General features: G+C 44.1%; 1 protein-coding gene across 1 annotated transcript in view; it reads left to right on the top strand.

Moving 5' to 3' along the window:
* FAM227B (family with sequence similarity 227 member B) overlaps positions 1-19,173 on the top strand; it is a 3,353,280-nt gene that overhangs the window by 302,713 nt on the left and 3,031,394 nt on the right. The window contains exon 2 of the mRNA XM_085646151.1: positions 17,773-18,013. Within this exon, the coding sequence (XP_085502277.1) occupies positions 17,773-18,013 (241 nt within the window). The remainder of the gene's footprint in view (positions 1-17,772; positions 18,014-19,173) is intronic.

Below are 19,173 nucleotides of genomic sequence, written 5' to 3'. Positions count from 1 at the left end.
CCTCGACGACCTTTGGGGTCCGTGTTAGATCTGGGGGTCTCTAGTTGGCAGGGTAGGTACCACTGTCCAAGTAGGGAACCTTGCTTCTAGTCAGGGAAAGGGGGATACACTGTTAAGATAACCCCTGCTCACCCTCTAGGTAGCTTGGCCTGAGCAGTCTAGGCTATCAAAGGCAATGTGTAAAGTATTTGTACCAACACTCACAGTAACACAGTGAAAACACCACAGATTTACTCCACACCAGTTTTAGAAAAATAAGGTATCTTTACTAAAAACTTCACAAGACCAAATACTACAGACAAACCAACATATAATTCAAAAAGGTTACTTTAAGGATAGTTCAAGAGTTTGCAGAAAGTACTCCAGGATGTCAAAGTCAGTGTCCTGCACAATGCGACTCTCAATGCACAAAATGCGACACTTTCGTGCCCAACAGTACCTGTAGTTGCGATAAGGTTCCCAAAAGCTATAACAAGGAAGATGGCAAAGGCGATGCGATGCTCCTGAGATCCTGGGGAGGCTTTGCAGCAGCCCTGCTTCACGCAGCAGAGGTGGATGCGCCGGCTCCGATCTGTAGGGGGAGGATGCGATACCTTTGGCTTTCGTTGCGTAGGTTTCTTAGGGGGAAGCTTCACGCACAGGTTCGATGCGACACTCTTCGATGTGGTGCGATGCGTGGCGCAGCGTTGCCTTCCGGCGCCGCAACTCTCGATGCGCCACGGAACGGGACTCTGCGTCGACGCACGCAGCGATTGGAGACTTTTCACGCACCGGCAGTGGTGCGGCCCGCAAACTGGTTCTGCGACAACCCTCGCAATGGCAGGAAGCTTCACGCTTCGGGACGATGCTCGACGCACTCGGCGATGCGGAGACCCTGCGTGTTGCGATGGTGCCGCGATGAAATTTTCCACGCACTCTCGTCTTGCGACACGCAATCGGATGATGCGCTGGGTACCAGTCACTCTTGTTCACGCTTCTGCTTCCCAGCTCCCTCAACACAGCAAAACGACCTCCTGAAGCCCCAAGACTGGGCAAGCACTCCAAGGCAGGTCAGAACTCTCTCAGCAGAGTTCCAGGGGAGCTGGTGGTGAAGTCCTTTTGTTCCTGGGACTTCTTAACAGGGAGCCAGCTCTTCTCAGGCCCTTGGAGATCAGAATCAAAAGAAGGGGACACAGCAAAGTCCTTCCCCTCTCCTTGGCAGCAAAGCAAAACAGCAAGCAGGCAGTCTTCTCCTCTTCAGTTTCTTCCAGCTTTCTCCTTGGCAGAGGTTTCTTCTTAGTTCCAGAGTGATCTAAAGTTTTAGGTGTCTGGGGTCCTCTTCTTATACCCCTCCAAGTCTTTGTCTCTCTTTGTTCCAGTGGGGGGATTCCCCTGCTCAAACCGGTTCCTGGGTGTGCTCTGCTCTGGAGCACCTGGTTCCTTTCAGAGTGAGGGGCAGGGTCGTTAGACGCTCAGCAGGAGGTGGAGCCTTCTTTGTGCCAGCAGAGGCAGAGTCCTCAGCCTGGCCAGCAGGGGGTGGAGCCAGCTTTGTGTTTGTCAGGGGCAGCCCCATTCAGACCCAGGGACTACTCCTCCCACCCATCTAAAGCAGATCTCCCTATTCACCCTGCTGCTGACTCATCCAGGCTCCTGGAGCCACCTAGCACATCACCTGACACCAGTCAGCCAACCAGCACACAGGCACACAGGAAGGTTAAACAGGAGAATAGCTACTTTCTAAAAAGTGCTATTCTCACACAGTGAATTTAAAAACCATCTTGCTAAAAAGATGTATGATTAAATTCTGAACACAGAGATACCAAACTTGGATTTTCTATCTTGCCCTTATGGGAAGATAGGCATGTAAACAGCCTTCCCCATTCTATCCTATGGGCAAGATAGCCTCTCAGCAGTGAAAAACGAAAATGGCTGTGATTCACTACCAGGGCATGTTACACACCTCAGTACATGCCCTACCTTTCAGATACACTGCACCCAGCCCAGGGGGGTACCTAGGGCCACCATAGGGATGCCTGACATGTACAGAAAGGGAAGGATAAGGCCTGGTCAGTGGGTCCACTGGCCAGGTCGACATGGCAGTCCTGGACTGCACATAGGCACTGCAAGCAGGCCTAAGACATCATTTTAGCGCTACTCCTGTGGGTGGCACAATCAGTGCTGCAGCCCACTAGTAGCATTTGAATCACCAGCCCTGGCACACTCAGTGCACTTTACTAGGGGCTAACAGGTGAAACAAATATCCCAATCATGGATAACCAATCAACACAATAATTTACCAAGGGAGCACTTGCACTTTGACACTGATCAGCAGTGGCAAAGTGCCCAAAGCATCTAAACCAGCAAAAACGAAATCCAGCATAGCATCAAAAAATACAGGAGGTAGAGGCAAAAAGTCAGGGGTAACCACGCCAAAGATGCCAGGTCTAACAGTCCGTTCATAGTAGATCTTTTCGCGTCCCGTCTGGACCATCAACTCCCGAAGTTTTTCAGTTGGAGACCCGATCCCCGGGCGGCAGCCACGGATGCATTTCTCCAAGATTGGAGCAAAGAGCGGGGCTATGCGTTCCCTCCGTTTGCGATGATCCCCCGCTCAACTGCACAAGTCCGCCGGCAGCGAGCGGACTTAGTCCTAATCACCCCGCTTTGGAGGTCTCAAGTGTGGTTTCCAGTTCTTCTGGAACTTTCATGGGATTTTCCAATCCTACTCCCCCGGTTTCCTCATCTTCTCAAGGATCCGTTCGGCGCTCCTCATCCCCTAGCGTCCACCAATTCGCTGTGGCTCATGGCGTGGAGGATTTCAGGGGCAGATGGCAAACCCCAGGCCTTTCGCGAGCGGCTGAGGAGCTCATCTCCAAGGCATGGGCGGACAGTACCATTAAGAGATACAGGTCCGCGTGGGGCAGATGGTCCCGTTGGTGTTTGCGAAGGGGTCTCGATCCCCTGGTCGCGGACGTGGTCCACATCGTGAATTTTTTGGCGAGGCTTGCTTCAGACGGTATGGCCTACAGGTCTATAAACACTTTCAGATCGGCTATTTCCTCTGGCCATAGCCCAGTGGGGGGATCCTCGGTGGGGGAACACACGTTGGTCTGCAGACTATTAAGAGGTATCCGTCTTTCTTTGCCACCAGAGCCGAGATATTCGGCTTTATGGGATGTTAATCAGGTGTTGAATCTTTTCCTTTCATGGCAGCCTAACAGATTTTTATCCTGTAAGGAGTTGTCGGCTAAGCTGGCAATGCTCCTTTGCCTGGTGTCTTGCCGTAGAGTCTCTGATGTACGAGCTCTTGATATCTCCGGTCGCATGTTCACTCCGGAGGGAGTGACGTTTACCCTTTCACGACGAACAAAGTGCCACACAAGGGTCATTTCTTACCCGGAATTTTCGGATTCACCGAAGCTGTGCGTGGTTCGCTGTCTTAAAGCATATGAGGAAATGACGAGTGAGTACCGTCCTCCGGGAGAACGTCAGCTTTTCATTGCGCTCCGGAAACCCTTTAAGGCGGTATCCTCACCCACCATAGCCAGATGGGTTCGTTGGGTGATGCAAGAAGCAGGCATCAGCCTCAGGCTTTTTGGAGCCCACTCGGCAAGAGGGGCCATGGCATTTAAGGCGTTCGGTCTGGGTGCTCGCTTGGAGGACATCCTCAATGCTGCGGATTGGTCCTCAGATTCTACCTTCAAGCGGTTTTATTTCAAGCCAATTCTAAATATGGCGCATTTGGTTGTGGGCAAGTTTTAAACAAGCATAATCCTCGCCTCCAGTCCTGACATAGAATGAAAATTTTCCTAGCTATCGTAACGGAAAGTTTCATTTCTATTAAGGACTCGGAGGCGAGGATTATCCCGCCCTATGCTCTTGGAAGAGATCCCTCCCCGTATGGAGGTAGGTATGTTGTTTTCCCCTTTGGCGGACATTGTGTTGCTTTCTCATGCATGACTTAAGAATTGTTGATATTGTTTTCTTTCCTGAAACATGATACCTAGGGTTGTTGTTTCCTCTGGTAATGCGCTCTTGTTTGTTTCAGGATCAGAGACCCACAAACAGGATTCCTGAACATGAGGATTGGGCTGTCTTCGCGCTCCGAAAGAGGAGGACAGGACACTAACAAGGGACTATACAGTTACCGAAGAGCCCTGATTGGACACTGTCTCTGTCTTGATTGGTTGTTATCACTCTGTTTTTTTGTGACTACATTTTTCCCAATGGTTCATGGGAAAAGTAGTTTTTATAAGTTTCTTCTAATGCTGCTGTTTAATAAAGCGAAGAAAGAAGGCATAATCCTCGCCTCCGAGTCCTTAATAGAAATGAAACTTTCCGTTACGATAGCTAGGAAAATTTTCATTCCTTGGGGTAGGCACAATTGTAAAAAAAATATATTGGACTCCTGTGCTTGCAATTGGACTTGTACATGCCATATGTCATCAAATGAAGGGTTTGATGTTTGTAAACATCACTTGCGTTCGTCTGTAGAGATCCCAAAGCTACGGAACACTATATATTTTATGCATCTAGCTACTCAGAAGACTCAACAGGGTAACCATCTAGGTCCACCTTTTCAAGTTATCATATCTCATTGTGGGAGACGACTCTTTTCTAGGAGGTCTCATGACTGGTAAACCTAAATATGGTGTTTTGTATAGTATCCCTATAGTCTTTTTTTTTTTTAGTGATTCCAAAATCAGATCTACCACTCTTATTTATATTATCCCAACTGAACTTGTTCTGTAGCAGAGTAATGACATCATGAAATTAGATGGAAAAGCTTGATGACCATTTTCTACAAGATCACCTGTTCACCCCGTTTGGAGATTGCATCTTCCCTACCCACAAAAATATTCCTTATGGTGTTGAAAATCTGTCAATACTGATATGATATTTGTCCTTATAAGGGGGCCAGGCCAGTTTATTAGGGGAGAGTTTTTTGAAAAACGCATTCCAGCTATGCTTTGTTTTTTATAGTGTGAGGGTTTAAACATTTTAAAAACCTGCACATTTGTTATAAACCAACTGTGGAAATCCATAAATATTTCTGTCTGCAGCCGTTATTCTTTACTGATTTGTTGTTCCATGTGTGAAGCAGCAGAGAAATCTCTGCTTGCCAACCTATTCAACAAAAGGCAGGAAGACCGCTAACCCACCATTGGATTCTTTGTGGTATGTAGAATTGGGAAACACATGGTTTTAGCCCTCACGAAATGAAAGGTGCTCCATAGCCAATGATCTAGCCATTATGTGTTCATATGTACGAAAAGGGGTGCCAAGTTTGCAGGAGCGCAAGAAAATCAATCCTCTGGAAATATTGTGATGAGGTCACTGCCCCTTAGAAGAATGCCTTGCCCTACTTTGCAGTACAAGCTGTCACAGGCTGTAAAAACAGGTCCAGCCGCTGCAGACCCCAAGCCCTGCAGACAGTCACCACCTCCCAGAGGTCTCCAAGAAATTAAAGCATATTCCTTGAAGGGCTGCTTTTCATCTTTGAGCAATTCTACATCACACTGGCATGATTTACTTTGCAGGAGCCCAGAGGAAGACGAGAGGCTCAAGCCATAGCAATGAACAGATATGTTTGCCATTGACAGATACCTTAAGGCTTTGACTGTGACCAAAAGAAGGCACGGTGACCACAGATGGTATGCGCGCTAAGGTTACTCTTTGTGCCATGAACGTTGATACCTTTCTGCCACCACTTGAAATAGCAAGCCACGTTATTTAAGAACTACCCTCTTTGGTATGTGAGTTTTCTTTGCCGTTTTTCAAGTTGGACCCCACAAATGACAGTTTGATTTCTTAACTGGACATTATGTCAAAGATCAATACAAAATCACTTTTAATTTATCTTGAGAATTGGGCATTTACATTCGGAATTATCCCTGCAGTACAGAGTGGCTTCCGAGCGAATTATTCCACAGTGGATCACTGTTTGGCCCTTTGGACAGTGGCAAGGAGTTCAATTTGTGGCAAGTTATGCTGGCAGGTTATGCTGCTGTTCGTGGAATTCCAGGCCGAGTTTGATTTGGTGCTCGACTGTGGGGTACTGTGGAATAAATGAAGAAATGAAAGACCTTTAAAACTCCATCCAATTTAATATTTATGTTCAGCAGTTCCGTTCCATGAATTGGATTCAGGTAAATCTGACTAGACATGGAATCCTTTCTGTTGCAGAATGGTCTTCGTCTGGAGTGCGTTTTAGCACCCCTCTCATTTAGCCTTTTTATTTCAGACCTTCCAAGTAAGTACCTAGGGATAAACGTTTTTTCCCGCAAATCAGAGGATCCCATTGTCAACGTTTTGATGTACACGGATGACCTTGTCCTAATGTTAGAGTTTATATGTACTTAGGCCCTACGTTTTCATATAGTTTGAAATTAAATAAATATTATGTATCGCCATGACAAATTTTACTAAAAAATGTTAATCCCCTTTATCAGTTGACCCTTTAAAGAAGGCAATTAGGGGAATGGATAGCCACAACAAATGTTACTAAAAGATTTTAATACACGTTATCAGTTGACCCTTAAAGAAAGCAATTTGGGGAAAACGTATCGGGCAGGTGCTTTACTGAGCACAATTTTTGATTCACAATCAAAGAGTAAACTGGGACCATTTAGATAGAATGTACTTTAAATATGTGCACAAATATGTTTTATATGGCTATGTTATTAGCTGCCAGGTAGACTCATGGCACATAGGAGACACCTTTAGTCTCTCTTGTCTTTCAAGCAAACAGCACTTTTCATGCTGACATGTTTTACTCACTCTTTAATGAAAAAGCAAAACTGCATGTTTCAGAATGCACCATGCTTAGGCAAAAAGGCCAAGACAGGCTCACATGGCATGGACCTATTTGACAGCAATAGATATTCGTTACTGCCCCAAAATGTAAATATATAGATTATTTGTAAACATAGTTTACTCTAACTAGATAATTGTCTGTCTAATCTACACAGGCAGGCTGGATAACTAAATCGTAAGGGGTTCAAGTGGACAGCTTTTAAACCTTCGATTTAACCAATCCGTTATCGCTCTTTAAAGAAAATATGCCTCGAGCTTCTGCTTGTTGTAGTGGGCTTTTTTAGTGCTTGTTTAAATGTTCATTAACATGATGCACTCTATAAATGTGCATGTTACTCCAGTTCCTATGATGCAACTTCAAGAAATAGTACTGAGGTCACAAATAATGCAATATAGCTCAGAGTATGAGTTTTGGAAGTTGGCTCAAAATCCATTTCTGACACGTCAAAGGTAAGACGTTAACAGCCACAGAAACATTGTTGTCTTTTTGGGGAAAAAACAAATGTAGCAGTTTTTATCAAATGTGATAATGTTTTCATTTTCCCTCTCATAGATATTTGCATGCTCTTGTACTAAAAAATTAAACACATATAGTTTGTCTTTTTAAAACAGTACTGTCATTGGTAACAAGGAAAGCTAGAACAGAAATAACCTCATTCTCTGCCTATAAACAAGGCAGATGGGTTATAGCAAAATTAGAAAAGTAAAATTCTCCCTCAAGTGCTGAAGGAATTCTTCAGTCGCTAACAGAAAGAGTGATGGGGAAAGAGGACATCCTTGTCTAGTTCCTCATGTAAGTGAGAAGTTAGAGGAGATCGCCCCCCCCCCCCCTGCTCTGACTTTAGCTGTCGGATCATTGTAAAGAGCCATGGTCATACGTATTAAGGTATCCCCAAGGTTAAACATTTTAAGCGTCATACGTAGGAAAACCTAGTCTACCTTAACAAATGCTTTCATTGCGTCAAGTGTAATGGCTACTACCGGGAAAGTGGATAATTTAGCTTTTTTAATTGCATAGCAGAAGATCCTGGTATTATCACAAGATGGTCTGTGTTTGAGGAAGCCTACCTGGGATGGGTGGATAAGTTTAACGATATGTTTTTTGTACCCGATTAGCTAAAATCATAGCGTATAGTTTATGGTCATGGTTTATACAGTTCTGATGGCTTCTGCTGGAGTGCCTGTTATTAGTCCAGTGCAATCAAACTCCCCATAAAGAATTAGAAGTGGTCATCTTAGCTGATCAGCAAATGTTTTTAAAAAGGTTAGCATTGTACCCATCAGGAACTAGGGCCTTTCCTACTTTGATTTTCTTAATGGTATCATCAATTTCTTCTAAAGTTATAGATAAAGCTCTCAACGGCTAACCAAAGGTTCAGCACCTCAATCCCTGTCGCATTAGATTTAGTGTCCTGTGCATCTACTTCCGGCACTCGCCGCCGTTGAGCACCACTGGAATCCAGAAAAGGGAAGGTATTCTTGGGTGAAGGTGCACCAGAAAACATAGTCTGCTGTTGGCGACCATGCCGTGAGAGAAATTTAACTACTTTGAATCATAAGCAGGGACTCGGCTTGATTTACCCTTACTCTGAGGCAGTTACCCGGGCAACATTACCACAAATATTAGAGACCTTGTGAACACTCTGGATGACAAATTAAGATCACAAGCTGTGACTTGGCTTGATTTCCCCCTACTCTGAGGTACTTACCCAGGCATCCCTACCACGAATATTAAGGACCTTTGTGAATACTCTGGATGACAAATTAAGCCCTGATGAAGTTCCATATGAAAGAGAAACAAAACGCATTGGCTGATGACTGATTTTATTTCAAGTTTAAATAAAGGAGGATGAACTTAATTTCTTATCGCAACTACGTTTGTTGGTGCACCTTCCACCCAAGAATAATTTCTTGTAAAGTAATGGGACCATGGAAATGGAAATTATTTCTTGCTCAGTGAAGGTGTTAAGCGATATCTGCTCTTAATATTTATTATTATTCAGATGGTGTAGACTGAGGTTAGATTCGTATAGATTTTGGTAGAGGTCTTTAAATGTATCTGCAATCTTGTGTAGGTTAGTATGTACAATACAGGCATCATCGTTAATGGCATTAATAGCGTACTTTTAGAGTTTTTAATTTTAGATATGAGGCTAGTGATTTCCCCACTTTATTAGCTTCACATAGATGCATACTTTTCTGTTTAGTTATCCATACCCCTGCTTTGGTGCTGATTATTTTTTTTGTATTTTTATTTTTTCTTTAACATTATATTTAAGGTCAAGGGGTCATTTTTTAATACATGCAGCTTCTCCAACTTAGATATATCCCTCTCAAAGTTCAGTAGTTTACAATTTGCTTCTTTATTCATACTTTATTTCATTTTTATTACTACCCCTCTCATGGTTGAAATTGCGCGTTTCACATCTGGTGAGGTTCAAGGTTTTGTTTTCCTTGTTTTCCATTAGATAATTTTTAATCGCCTCTTCAATTAGTATTTTATTTTGTGGATTGGAGAGGACATCATCATTGGATCTCCATAAGGGGCTCTCTGAGTGGAGGGGGTGAGTCTGTAATAGAAAGTGTGATACATAAGTGGTCGGAGATCATGCTTGGTTCTATCATCCTTTGGTCTATCCTGCTGGTACAGTTGCCCGAAATTAGAAAGTAGTCAATTCGAGAATAAGAATTTGTGGGAAAGAGTAAAACATGTAGTCTCTTTCTGTTTCTATGATGCTTTCTGTGCTTTGTTTGATCTAAATTGACATGCAGACTTTCTGTCGAGATTGGGGTCTAAGAGGAGATTAAAATCACCGCAATCATCAAGGTGTCGGTGTCTGGGATTAATTTGATATGTGTAGCTGGGTCTTTCCGGAATATCAGGTCATCATTCGTGAGTGCATATATGTTTGCTATGTATAAGGCAGAATAGGAATATTTTAGGCATAGATTTTGTTAACACAGTTTTTAAAACTGGCTGCTCATGCTGAAGATGTCCTGGGCGTCTCAGAAGATGCTGATACAACTATCCCGGCTCTTATGAAGTCAATACAGGAATTCTCGGTGGTCTCTGGGTACACACTAAACAAGGTGTTGCAGGATAAGGGAATGCTCGAGGCAGAGAGGTGAGTTTACAGGGGTATTTTATTCAAATACGCAGGCAAGTCCCGGAAATGTTTTCACAACAAAAGAAAGAATCCAATGGATGGTGTTCTGGTCTATTCACAGGGAATTAGCTCGCCGCTTCTGCTGGGCCACGTTGCCTCTATGGTTTCTCCACCATGCGATATGCAGGGAACATGAAAGAAAAGAAAGCACAGCCTTAAATATCGGGCTACTTCTCTTAGTGTGAGGAGGGGGAAGTGAAGGAGCACCCGTGTGGCCGGACCGTGAGGGCAAAAGGGAAACCAACACCAGGATCGGGGTTGACCCGCTAGGAAAAGGCACGGATCCCGCCCGTCTCAGTGGCTATCCAAGGGGAAGTCAGCCGCCTGTCGACCTGACCCCCGAAACCGATCACGCACCTGTTGTAGCCACAAAGGGGCGAATCCTGACCCAAGGATAAGACAGAAGTCAAGCTACTCAACAACCATGGGGGCAAGTAAATGATAGGAGATACGGGCCTTACGTGGCCACCAGGTATGATTAAAATGAAAGTATCGTACTAAAGAAAATCACTGAACTACTGAATGGATGGTCACCGAAATGTCTTTCTTGGTGGGGCAGAGTAGAAACAATTAAAATGATGATCACCCCTCTTATTAACTACTTAACTAGTATGCTTCCAATTATATTATCAGAAGACTTCTTTTGGAAACCCTTAATATCTTTCTATGGCAAGGGAAGAGACCAAGAATCTCATCAGTGAAACTCAAATTGTCTAAAAACAAAGGAGGGGTAGGTCTACCAAACTTTAGAGCATACCAATCGGCTTTTCTATATGAACAAGGAGCAGCCTGATTTATCAAAAACCCGCTATATCGACCTTTGTGGCTAGATGTAGGAAAAAGCCTCATTAAGGGCATCCCCCTACCCGCATAGATGACAGTAAACACTTAAATACTTCCTCAATCCAAGTACATTATCCAAAATACAAAGCAGGCACTTTCCCGCTTAGAGACGCACTCCAACATTAAAATTGGTACTTCAAACATGAGAGTATTATGATGGTCAACTAATATTCTGGCATGATTGGTCACAAAAAGGCATAAACATTATCAAAGACTTGTATGATGAGACCTCGCCTAAGACCTTCACAAACCTCATAACAGAAAAAAAGCTGAATAAAATAGATTTTGATACATTCTTGAAACTAAATGTTCAGATTCCTAAGCTACCTATACGGCTGATAGACCCTTCACTTCTGTCCAAGCTATCCCAACTTACCAAGGTGGGACATATGGTATCAACATTTTTTAAACTACTCCTACCTGAACCTCATAAGTCTCGTAAGAAATATTAGTGGAAATGGGAGGCAGAAATCAACTCTTAAGTTTAATGATCTTGACTAGAAACATATACACATGACACCCTTCGGAAACAAAATCTCTCCTACACTCTCCCAAACAAAGTATATGTTGATCAATAGAGACTACTGGACGCCAACCTGACTGCACAAGACTAACCTCACAGGAAGGTGACTTAGCATGCTATTCCACTGCCAGGTGCTGCAATCATTCTTGGATAAGATCTCAGAGTGCATTGGACACACCTTACATATCAATCCGAGCAGAGAGTTCTCTTACATTCTTCTGGGTTCCCTAGATCTTCAGATACAAAATGAAAATGATTGCTATCTGCTTGATCTAATGCTTACTTTGGCATGCAAAATCATCCTGTGCAATTGGAAGAACTTCAAAATAACATCGTTCAAGATGTGGCAAGAATGGTTACCGTTTCTAAGAGGTGCACACAAACATAACACTACAACTCTCCCCATGACGCTCATCCCATATAAAGCTGTGGGACTCTATGGACTCCTCCTCTGTTGTCTTCAACACCCCATGAGTATCTAAAACACCCTCCTTGTGTAACACCCCATACCTACCTCACCATGGGTGGCATTTGTTATGCATCAGGAGACCTGTTAAAGACTCACTCTAAGGTTGTAATTGATCGTCATTATGTTCCATTGGCTTCTCTTTTCTTATTTGTCCTTTACCTAATGCCGTTGTACACATATTAGTTCACATAGTGGGCATTAATTGCTTTCTCTATACCAAAGCTAGGAAATCATCATATCACAGTAGAGACATTGTTCTAAGACCACTGATAGCATAGGTTCATTGAATTGGTGTGCTGCTCTTGATATATAAAAACACGCTGTTACTGTCATCGATGATTAATGCACTCAAACTCATATGATACCTGTGTATGGTTTGATTTCCTTGAGAACGTACCTGGCTAATGTTGGATGTTACACACTATGCCTGCTTATTTTTTGTTGTGCATTTTCTAAACCCTAATAAAAAATATTTGAACCCAAAAATTAATTTTAAAAATAGAAGCAAAAGTGTTTTCACAATGTCACACTAATATTTTGCAAAATCGTCTGCCGCACAGTTCTGCCAAAACCTTGGCTAGGGTATATTTTTCACTTGCTTTGCGTTTTTTGCATTTTATTTTGAACGTAATGTATTCATTATAAATGAATGTTTTTTTCCTTACTTCTTTGTGTGGATTCATTAGTTAGGGGGTCACTAGCATTGCGGGCGGTGGGGATCCGCACGCCAAATGCCCCTGTTGGACCCCCCTCCATATTAGCATGGCGAGGGGCACCGCGGCGGATGGAAAGACCATCCGCCGCTTTTCCGCCGGTCGGATTGCCGACCGGGCGGAAAAGGGACCTAATATGGTGGCGGTGCCTTGCAGGCTCCACCATCCATATGAGAATGGGCAACCTGAAAGGCCTTTCCATGGTGGTGATGCCGCCATGGAAAGGCCGGCGGAGATTGCTTTGGTGGCCCGTTATGGACCCTCAGGGGGGTGGGGTGGTGGGGGGTTGCACTTGGGGGGTACTATACATTGGCATACACAAGGTGGCAGGCACCGCGCGGTGCCTGTCACGTTGTGCATGCCAATGCACAACATGCATCTTGAACATTGTGGCGGGTGCTGCTTGAAGCACCGCCCGCCACAATGTTCAATATGTGGAATGCGACCACCAGGGTGTCGGTCGCATCCTAAGAGGCACAGCAGGACCGCCGCATCCCTGGCGGGGGGTCCCGCATACTGTTATGGTGTCCGCCCGCCATTGTAATGGTGCCCTTAGTTTGATGTAGGTTTATTGTGCATCAATAGCTAATTTATTATGTATTAAATGTTCATTTTATAGTATAAAATAAACTATATATTATAAAGTACATTAAACAAATGTGTTGGAGAAATTCACGTTTCTTTCTCACATCCAAATCACGAGGCCTGTTTCTCTCATAATAATGCTTGGAAATCGTGAATAAGTTGAATGCAGGGGCTTTTTGGATGAGAGGCTCCTTAGGTGTCCAAAGAAGCTCCAAGCTGCAAGCAAACTGCTTGAATTTCATGCACTGACATGGACTGTTACTGTTACTTTCTCGAGCAGAGTACAACTAACCAAAGACATAGATTTACCTAGCATGCTGCATACTGAAAAACATCAAAAAGGTGTGCAAAGTGCCCATCTAGGGAACTCATTTTTATGGCCCTTTTGATGCTAATGAAGACATTTGCTAGAGGCAAGGAAGGAGGAATTCCGATGCATCAGTGATCTGATTTAATGATCCCCATCTGATATATTTACATGAATAATGTTTTGCTTTTCGCCATTAGCTTTATTTCTGCAATAAAGCTCATTCATATATTCTACACTAGAATGGAAGATACATAGCGTAGATTTTATGTGTGTGTCCATTACCAGAAAAGGGGCTCAATAATTCTGCTATTTCTGAATGGAATGATTGTTACCTGATATAAATCATATCCGCATTAATCATGGGAGATCCGTAGGTCACAGCCTTTCTGTCTTTCCTGCTCGAGTTGGTAAGATGGTTCATACCTATGCCTGCAAGGGGGCTGTTAAAGTTGACCTAAGTTGCATTTACAAGGCGACTTGTAAAAAATAAATGCAAATGGAATTTTCCAGGGCCTGTGCTTCCACAAAGAAAAATAAGACAACAGCCTTAGTGCTTCACTTATTGGCAGTACCACACAACAGTTAAATGACCGGAAAATTACTATAATGGGGTAAGGTCAACAGGCAAAGTAGTTTGTTTTTTGAGTCGGCAAAACTTCTGCCACGATTTCTTTGAAAGACATTTGAACTAGGGGTGGGTGGTAAACTTTGCTCCTCCGGTGGAGTTTGCAGAGTTTTGCCCACTCCGAGCTCGACTCTGTCAACCGCTGCATGGCTGAGTTTCAACTTGTGAAGCGGCTCGCTAACCTCAAATTAGTGAGCTGGAAAATTGAGCGCTATACTGACTCCCAGCGAGATTGCTCAACACGGGCGGTAGTTGCAGGTCGCTACCCCTCACGTTGAGACAGCTGAAGCTCACGATATAAAATCTGTTGCTCTAGTAGAAAATCTGCTCGAGTGGCATAAAGAAGTTCCTCTGACATGCCGTGTGGTGCCATTTGTGCTGATTGTATGGTGCGGGACAAGCTCCTGGTGATAAAAATGATTGCGAGCGGCGCAACATGCCAAATTCCCACACTCACGGAACTCCACGGAACTTGCAAAGTGACACTCTGCGAGTTCTGCCTGTAGGAAGGTGAATATCTGACTATGGTTACCCCCAACTCTTTGCCTAGTGTCTAGCTGGTTTTTCGACTTAGTTGGCCTGAGATCCTACCATTCAGGGTCTCAGGCTGTCTGCTCTCTCTGGACTCCATGTACCCTAGGTACATACCCAATTGGTAAGGATCACCTTATTGGACCCTGTGCAGTGTACCCTAGGTACCCAGGGCATAGGTGTACCCTAGGCCTACCAGGGGCTGCAGCATGTATTATACCACCCCTGGCCTGGCCTTCCATTATGACACAACTGGCTGATCACTTAGCTGGGGCAAGGTCGTGTAATCACCCCTTGCTTAGGTGTAGTATTCCTATACCTACCTTATATATAGACACATGTGTACCTATCAGCCACTCCTATGGCAGGCCTTAACAATCCTGGAGGCAGAGTGCTTGGTAACATGTGAGATGGTGCTCTGGCATGAGCTGAGCCTGTCTGCAGCTTTCGGAACCATGTCCTTATAGCTGTTCTTTGATATAGCCTACCATATACTCTTAAAGTACCTTATAATCTTAAACGGTGATGGTAACTATGGTTTGGCTTTATCAAAACATTTCGTGTAAGGTGTCTAACACTTTGGAATAATACCCCCATACCATTTCTGGGGATGAGGATATTATTCCTCCCTTCTAGAGGGAGAGACATGTTAAAATCCTACTTTGCTGTTTAACTCTCACCAAGGCCTCAGCATCACAAAATGGATGCTGCTGCCACAGACACAAGTCTGACCTCCTGCTGCTGGGGGCCCTCCCAGCCAGGGAGGCCTGGACAATAGGTTTCCTGCTTGGGGAGGTGCTAGCACCTCCCCAGACAGACTTTAGTGTATTGGGGCAGGGAGGGCTGAAAGGAATGAGACATGCCTGGGGCACAGAAGGTGCTCCATGCATAGTCCAGTCCAAACCGATGCTGGGGCACTCGAGCCCCAGCTCTGGCGCGAAACTGGACAAAGGAAAGGGGGTGTAGCCACTCCCCTTCCTGGTCCCACCCATAGGAGGGACCTTGCAGGTAGCCCAGCCTACTAGCCTAGTATATCAGTAGGTAGCTGAGCCCTGCAGAATGAGATTAACCTGAATCTGCAACTTGAACAAAAACTCTGGACCTTCGACATTCGACCTCAGGAAGAAGACTGAAGAAATCTCACTTGTGGCCAAGGAGTTACCACCCTGGGCAACCAGGCACCATCCAGCGACCGCTGCTTGCTTTGCGACTGATCCTACGAGGGACGACTGCAGAGACTGACCAGCGCCGTGACTTCCAGACACCTCTGAACCAGATCCACATCGACAGCGAAGCTGAGACCCGTGGAGGCGACGAGGGACGTGGGACCGGCGACTTGGGAAAAGTGGCTATTAGCTGACTAGCGCGACTTCTGAGGCTTCCTCGAGGCTGTGCTTGGGGAATTGAGAAGCCCCAATCCCGAGCACCATCTGCAAAGAAGATCAGCTCCCCACACTTTACGTGTTCTGCGTGGGGCTCTTCTGCACCTATGTTGCTCGGCCCGTTGGCTAGTAGCCTCTGCGACGACGAACCTTTGTTTTCATCTTGCTGGTCCGGCTCCTCCAGACTGGCACCCACTCCTCTGTGAAAGAGAAGCACCCCAGACCTTCCTGGTCTGCACCAGAAGCAAGTCCTCCATCCTGCGTGGGTTCCGCTTGCCAAGGCTTGTTGGGTCCTAACTCGACATCGACGCCGCCGACAGCAAGAGCCTTCGTGGGACAGCTCGCCTCCTGGTCCTGGTCGTCCTCGACATCTCCTGGTACCCGTGGCTGCTGCGACAAGCTTCACCTCTTCACCTGCATCTGCACGACATCGCCTGGTTCCTTCCTGGTTCCTTCCCGGCTCCTGGCTGGTGACCTAGACTCTGTCCCTTCTGCTTGCAGGTATCCTTCCTTCTTGATTCCATGCAACTTTCCTTCAGGCGTCCATAGGAGTCAACGACGAAACCCGACGCAAGTTCACACCTATGCACCCGCAGCCCGTGGGCTAGGTAACTTGAGTACTCCGGTGCTCACAAGGGTATTGACTATCCTAGGGTCTAGTTTCCAAGTCTCGACTTCCTAGCTATTCCAGAAGTGTCCTAAAACTGTTAATTTCTAATAACTACTATTTCTATCGACTTTTAAGCCTTACGCGTGAGTGTGTCCACTCTGCACCTGAATCCCGTGGGCCTCCCACTTCCTAACCTTTGGTAGTATAGTGTAGCCCCAGCGATTCCCTAGGCCTAGGCCTATCCTGTGTTCGTGACAGTGGTTCTTATACCACTTACTTAGTATATGGTTTGCGTGGCCCCTAAGGCCTTACTGTATTACTTACCTGTGTGACTTAATGTATGCTTAAATAAGACTGTTTTGTACTTACCTCGAATCTCATAAAGAGTGCTGAGGGTTTGACTAGAATAAATACATTCTATTTTTATATATATCTGTTGTGGTGTCCTTTCATTTGGTATTCAAGGGATTACAAATGGTATAACAGCTGGCTTCACATGCCATACAGAGTTTAGCCTAAGACTGCTCTTGTCCATGCTACCACTAGGATAGCTGGTCTATAAGGTTGACTTTACAACCAATCACCATAAGGGTTGTTTGGACTGATACAAGGTGTACACTAGAATTAGTGACATCAGATATCAGGCCAACTTCTCACACTGCCCACCCCTAATTTAAACCGTTTAAGTCACACAGCATTTTTTACATGTTTTGTAACCTCTGTTTCCCTCTTGAGAGATGTCTTCTAGTTCTTAAACTGTCTGCTCTGATACAGAGCATGATAAAGCGAGGGTGATCCTAGGGTAAGATCCAGCAGCCCTTCAAGAAGCAAGTGGAATGCGGATCCCTCGCTTAACTGGCACATTTTTATAGCAAAATTCCATCTTTGTAAGGCTTTGAAAATGTGCTAAATTTATAATGATGTTATGTCTCACCCAGGAACTTGTAAATTGTAAACCAAAAAAATACTAATGTCCCTCTTTAAATAAATGTATGCTACAGTTAGAATAGCTTGTGAAAACATTTTGCAGTATAACCTCCAGACTCAATTATTTGAGCTGGAAGACATTGATCCTTATTGCTGTGAATAAAAAACAAATATTCCCCCTTTTTGTTTTTAACGGTACAAATATAAAAGTATTGTGAAAACTGGATTATTGTCTGTGACCCTCTGTTTTGCATGTTAATTCACTAATATGGCTAATGTATCCATTTTATAGAGAGATTGGCCAGAGGATATTATCACCGAAGACTATGAACCTGTAAAGATGGAAGCAGACACTGGATATTCCTTTGATGAAATTTCTGAGCATCTCCGCAAATTTGCGCCAATGCACAGTGAATTCTTTGCAAGAATGGAAATGAAGATAAGTGAGCATGAATCGCTGCTGAAGCAATACTATTCTCAATTGTTCATGCCCAAAAGGAAAGAAGACAAACATGATCCTACACATGCGCAAAGTAACTATATGTATTTTTAATTTCTTTTGAAAGTTTATCTTGAAAAATATATTTTTTAAGCCGTAGAAAATCTGCCATATTTAAGCATTTCCGCAAGGGCGGAGGAGACTTCTCTGCCAAGGTGTCTGTACCTGCCATTAGAAGAGCTGTTTTGTAGAAAAACACTCTGGCTAAAAGCCCTCCAATGCCCACCTCTGCTAGCAGACCTGACTCCAGCAAATATGCCAAGAAAGTGGACATACTTTGTCCCACTTATGTATTGAGGAGGCTTTGAGTGAGATTAGACCTCACTTTACAAGAAAACATTTTTTGCAGTGGAGATATGGCACACTTCCCATAAGAGCATTTACCAGTAAATGGTCATACCCTTCCCCGGGAAACTGTCCTAGCTGTGATGCAGACCAGGAGACTGATTTACATATACTATTTTTTTGCCCCGCCTACAAAAAGACCAGGAAGTATTGGATTGTCCCTATTTGCAAGAACTTGGGGTTTACACAGTGTAGGTCAGCTTATAGGGTCTTTAAAACAGATCTATCTAGGCAAATATTATTTGCAGTTTCATCATTTCTTGCATCTATGTGGAGGAAAAGAAGATGTAATGTGCCTTTATCATGAAATCTTACGCATTTGGTTTTTCTTACTAAATTGTTCTGTTGTGGTTTTTTTAGCCCTAACCCTCTATCCATGCATTTTACATTTCTATTAAGGTTTGGCAAAAGCTTCGGAACAGGCTTTTCCCTACTGCCAAAATCCTAACAGTTTGTTGGTTATGTTGATGTATTTTTTAAAAAAACAACTAAATATATATTTTTTATTTTGAATGATATGATCCTTTGTATTGTTAACTTGTATGAACTTTTATGGCTAAATTGTCGAAATAAAGATTGAGATTGATTGTATTCTCACCACATGCTGTAAGGAAATTTACCTACGTGATACGGATACCATACTTACCTTTTAGTGAAAGACCACCACCCTTTCAGTGAGGGTCCTTTATAAATCTTTCTTTCATGTAGCTATTATACGGCATGAAATGGAGAGTAGATCACAGGCACTTGACCATATCCTATCATATGTCTCCAACCACTGGCAAGGGATTGCCTCTCTCCTTTTCGGAACGTTTATCTGTTGAATAAGGTCTTCTTCAATGTTTTTCA

The sequence above is a fragment of the Triturus cristatus genome, chromosome 3_1 (assembly GCF_964204655.1).
Source record: "Triturus cristatus chromosome 3_1, aTriCri1.1, whole genome shotgun sequence".
Lineage (NCBI taxonomy): Eukaryota > Metazoa > Chordata > Amphibia > Caudata > Salamandridae > Triturus > Triturus cristatus.
The sequence above is the reverse complement of the archived record's forward strand: the minus strand, read 5'-3'. Positions and strand labels throughout refer to the sequence as shown.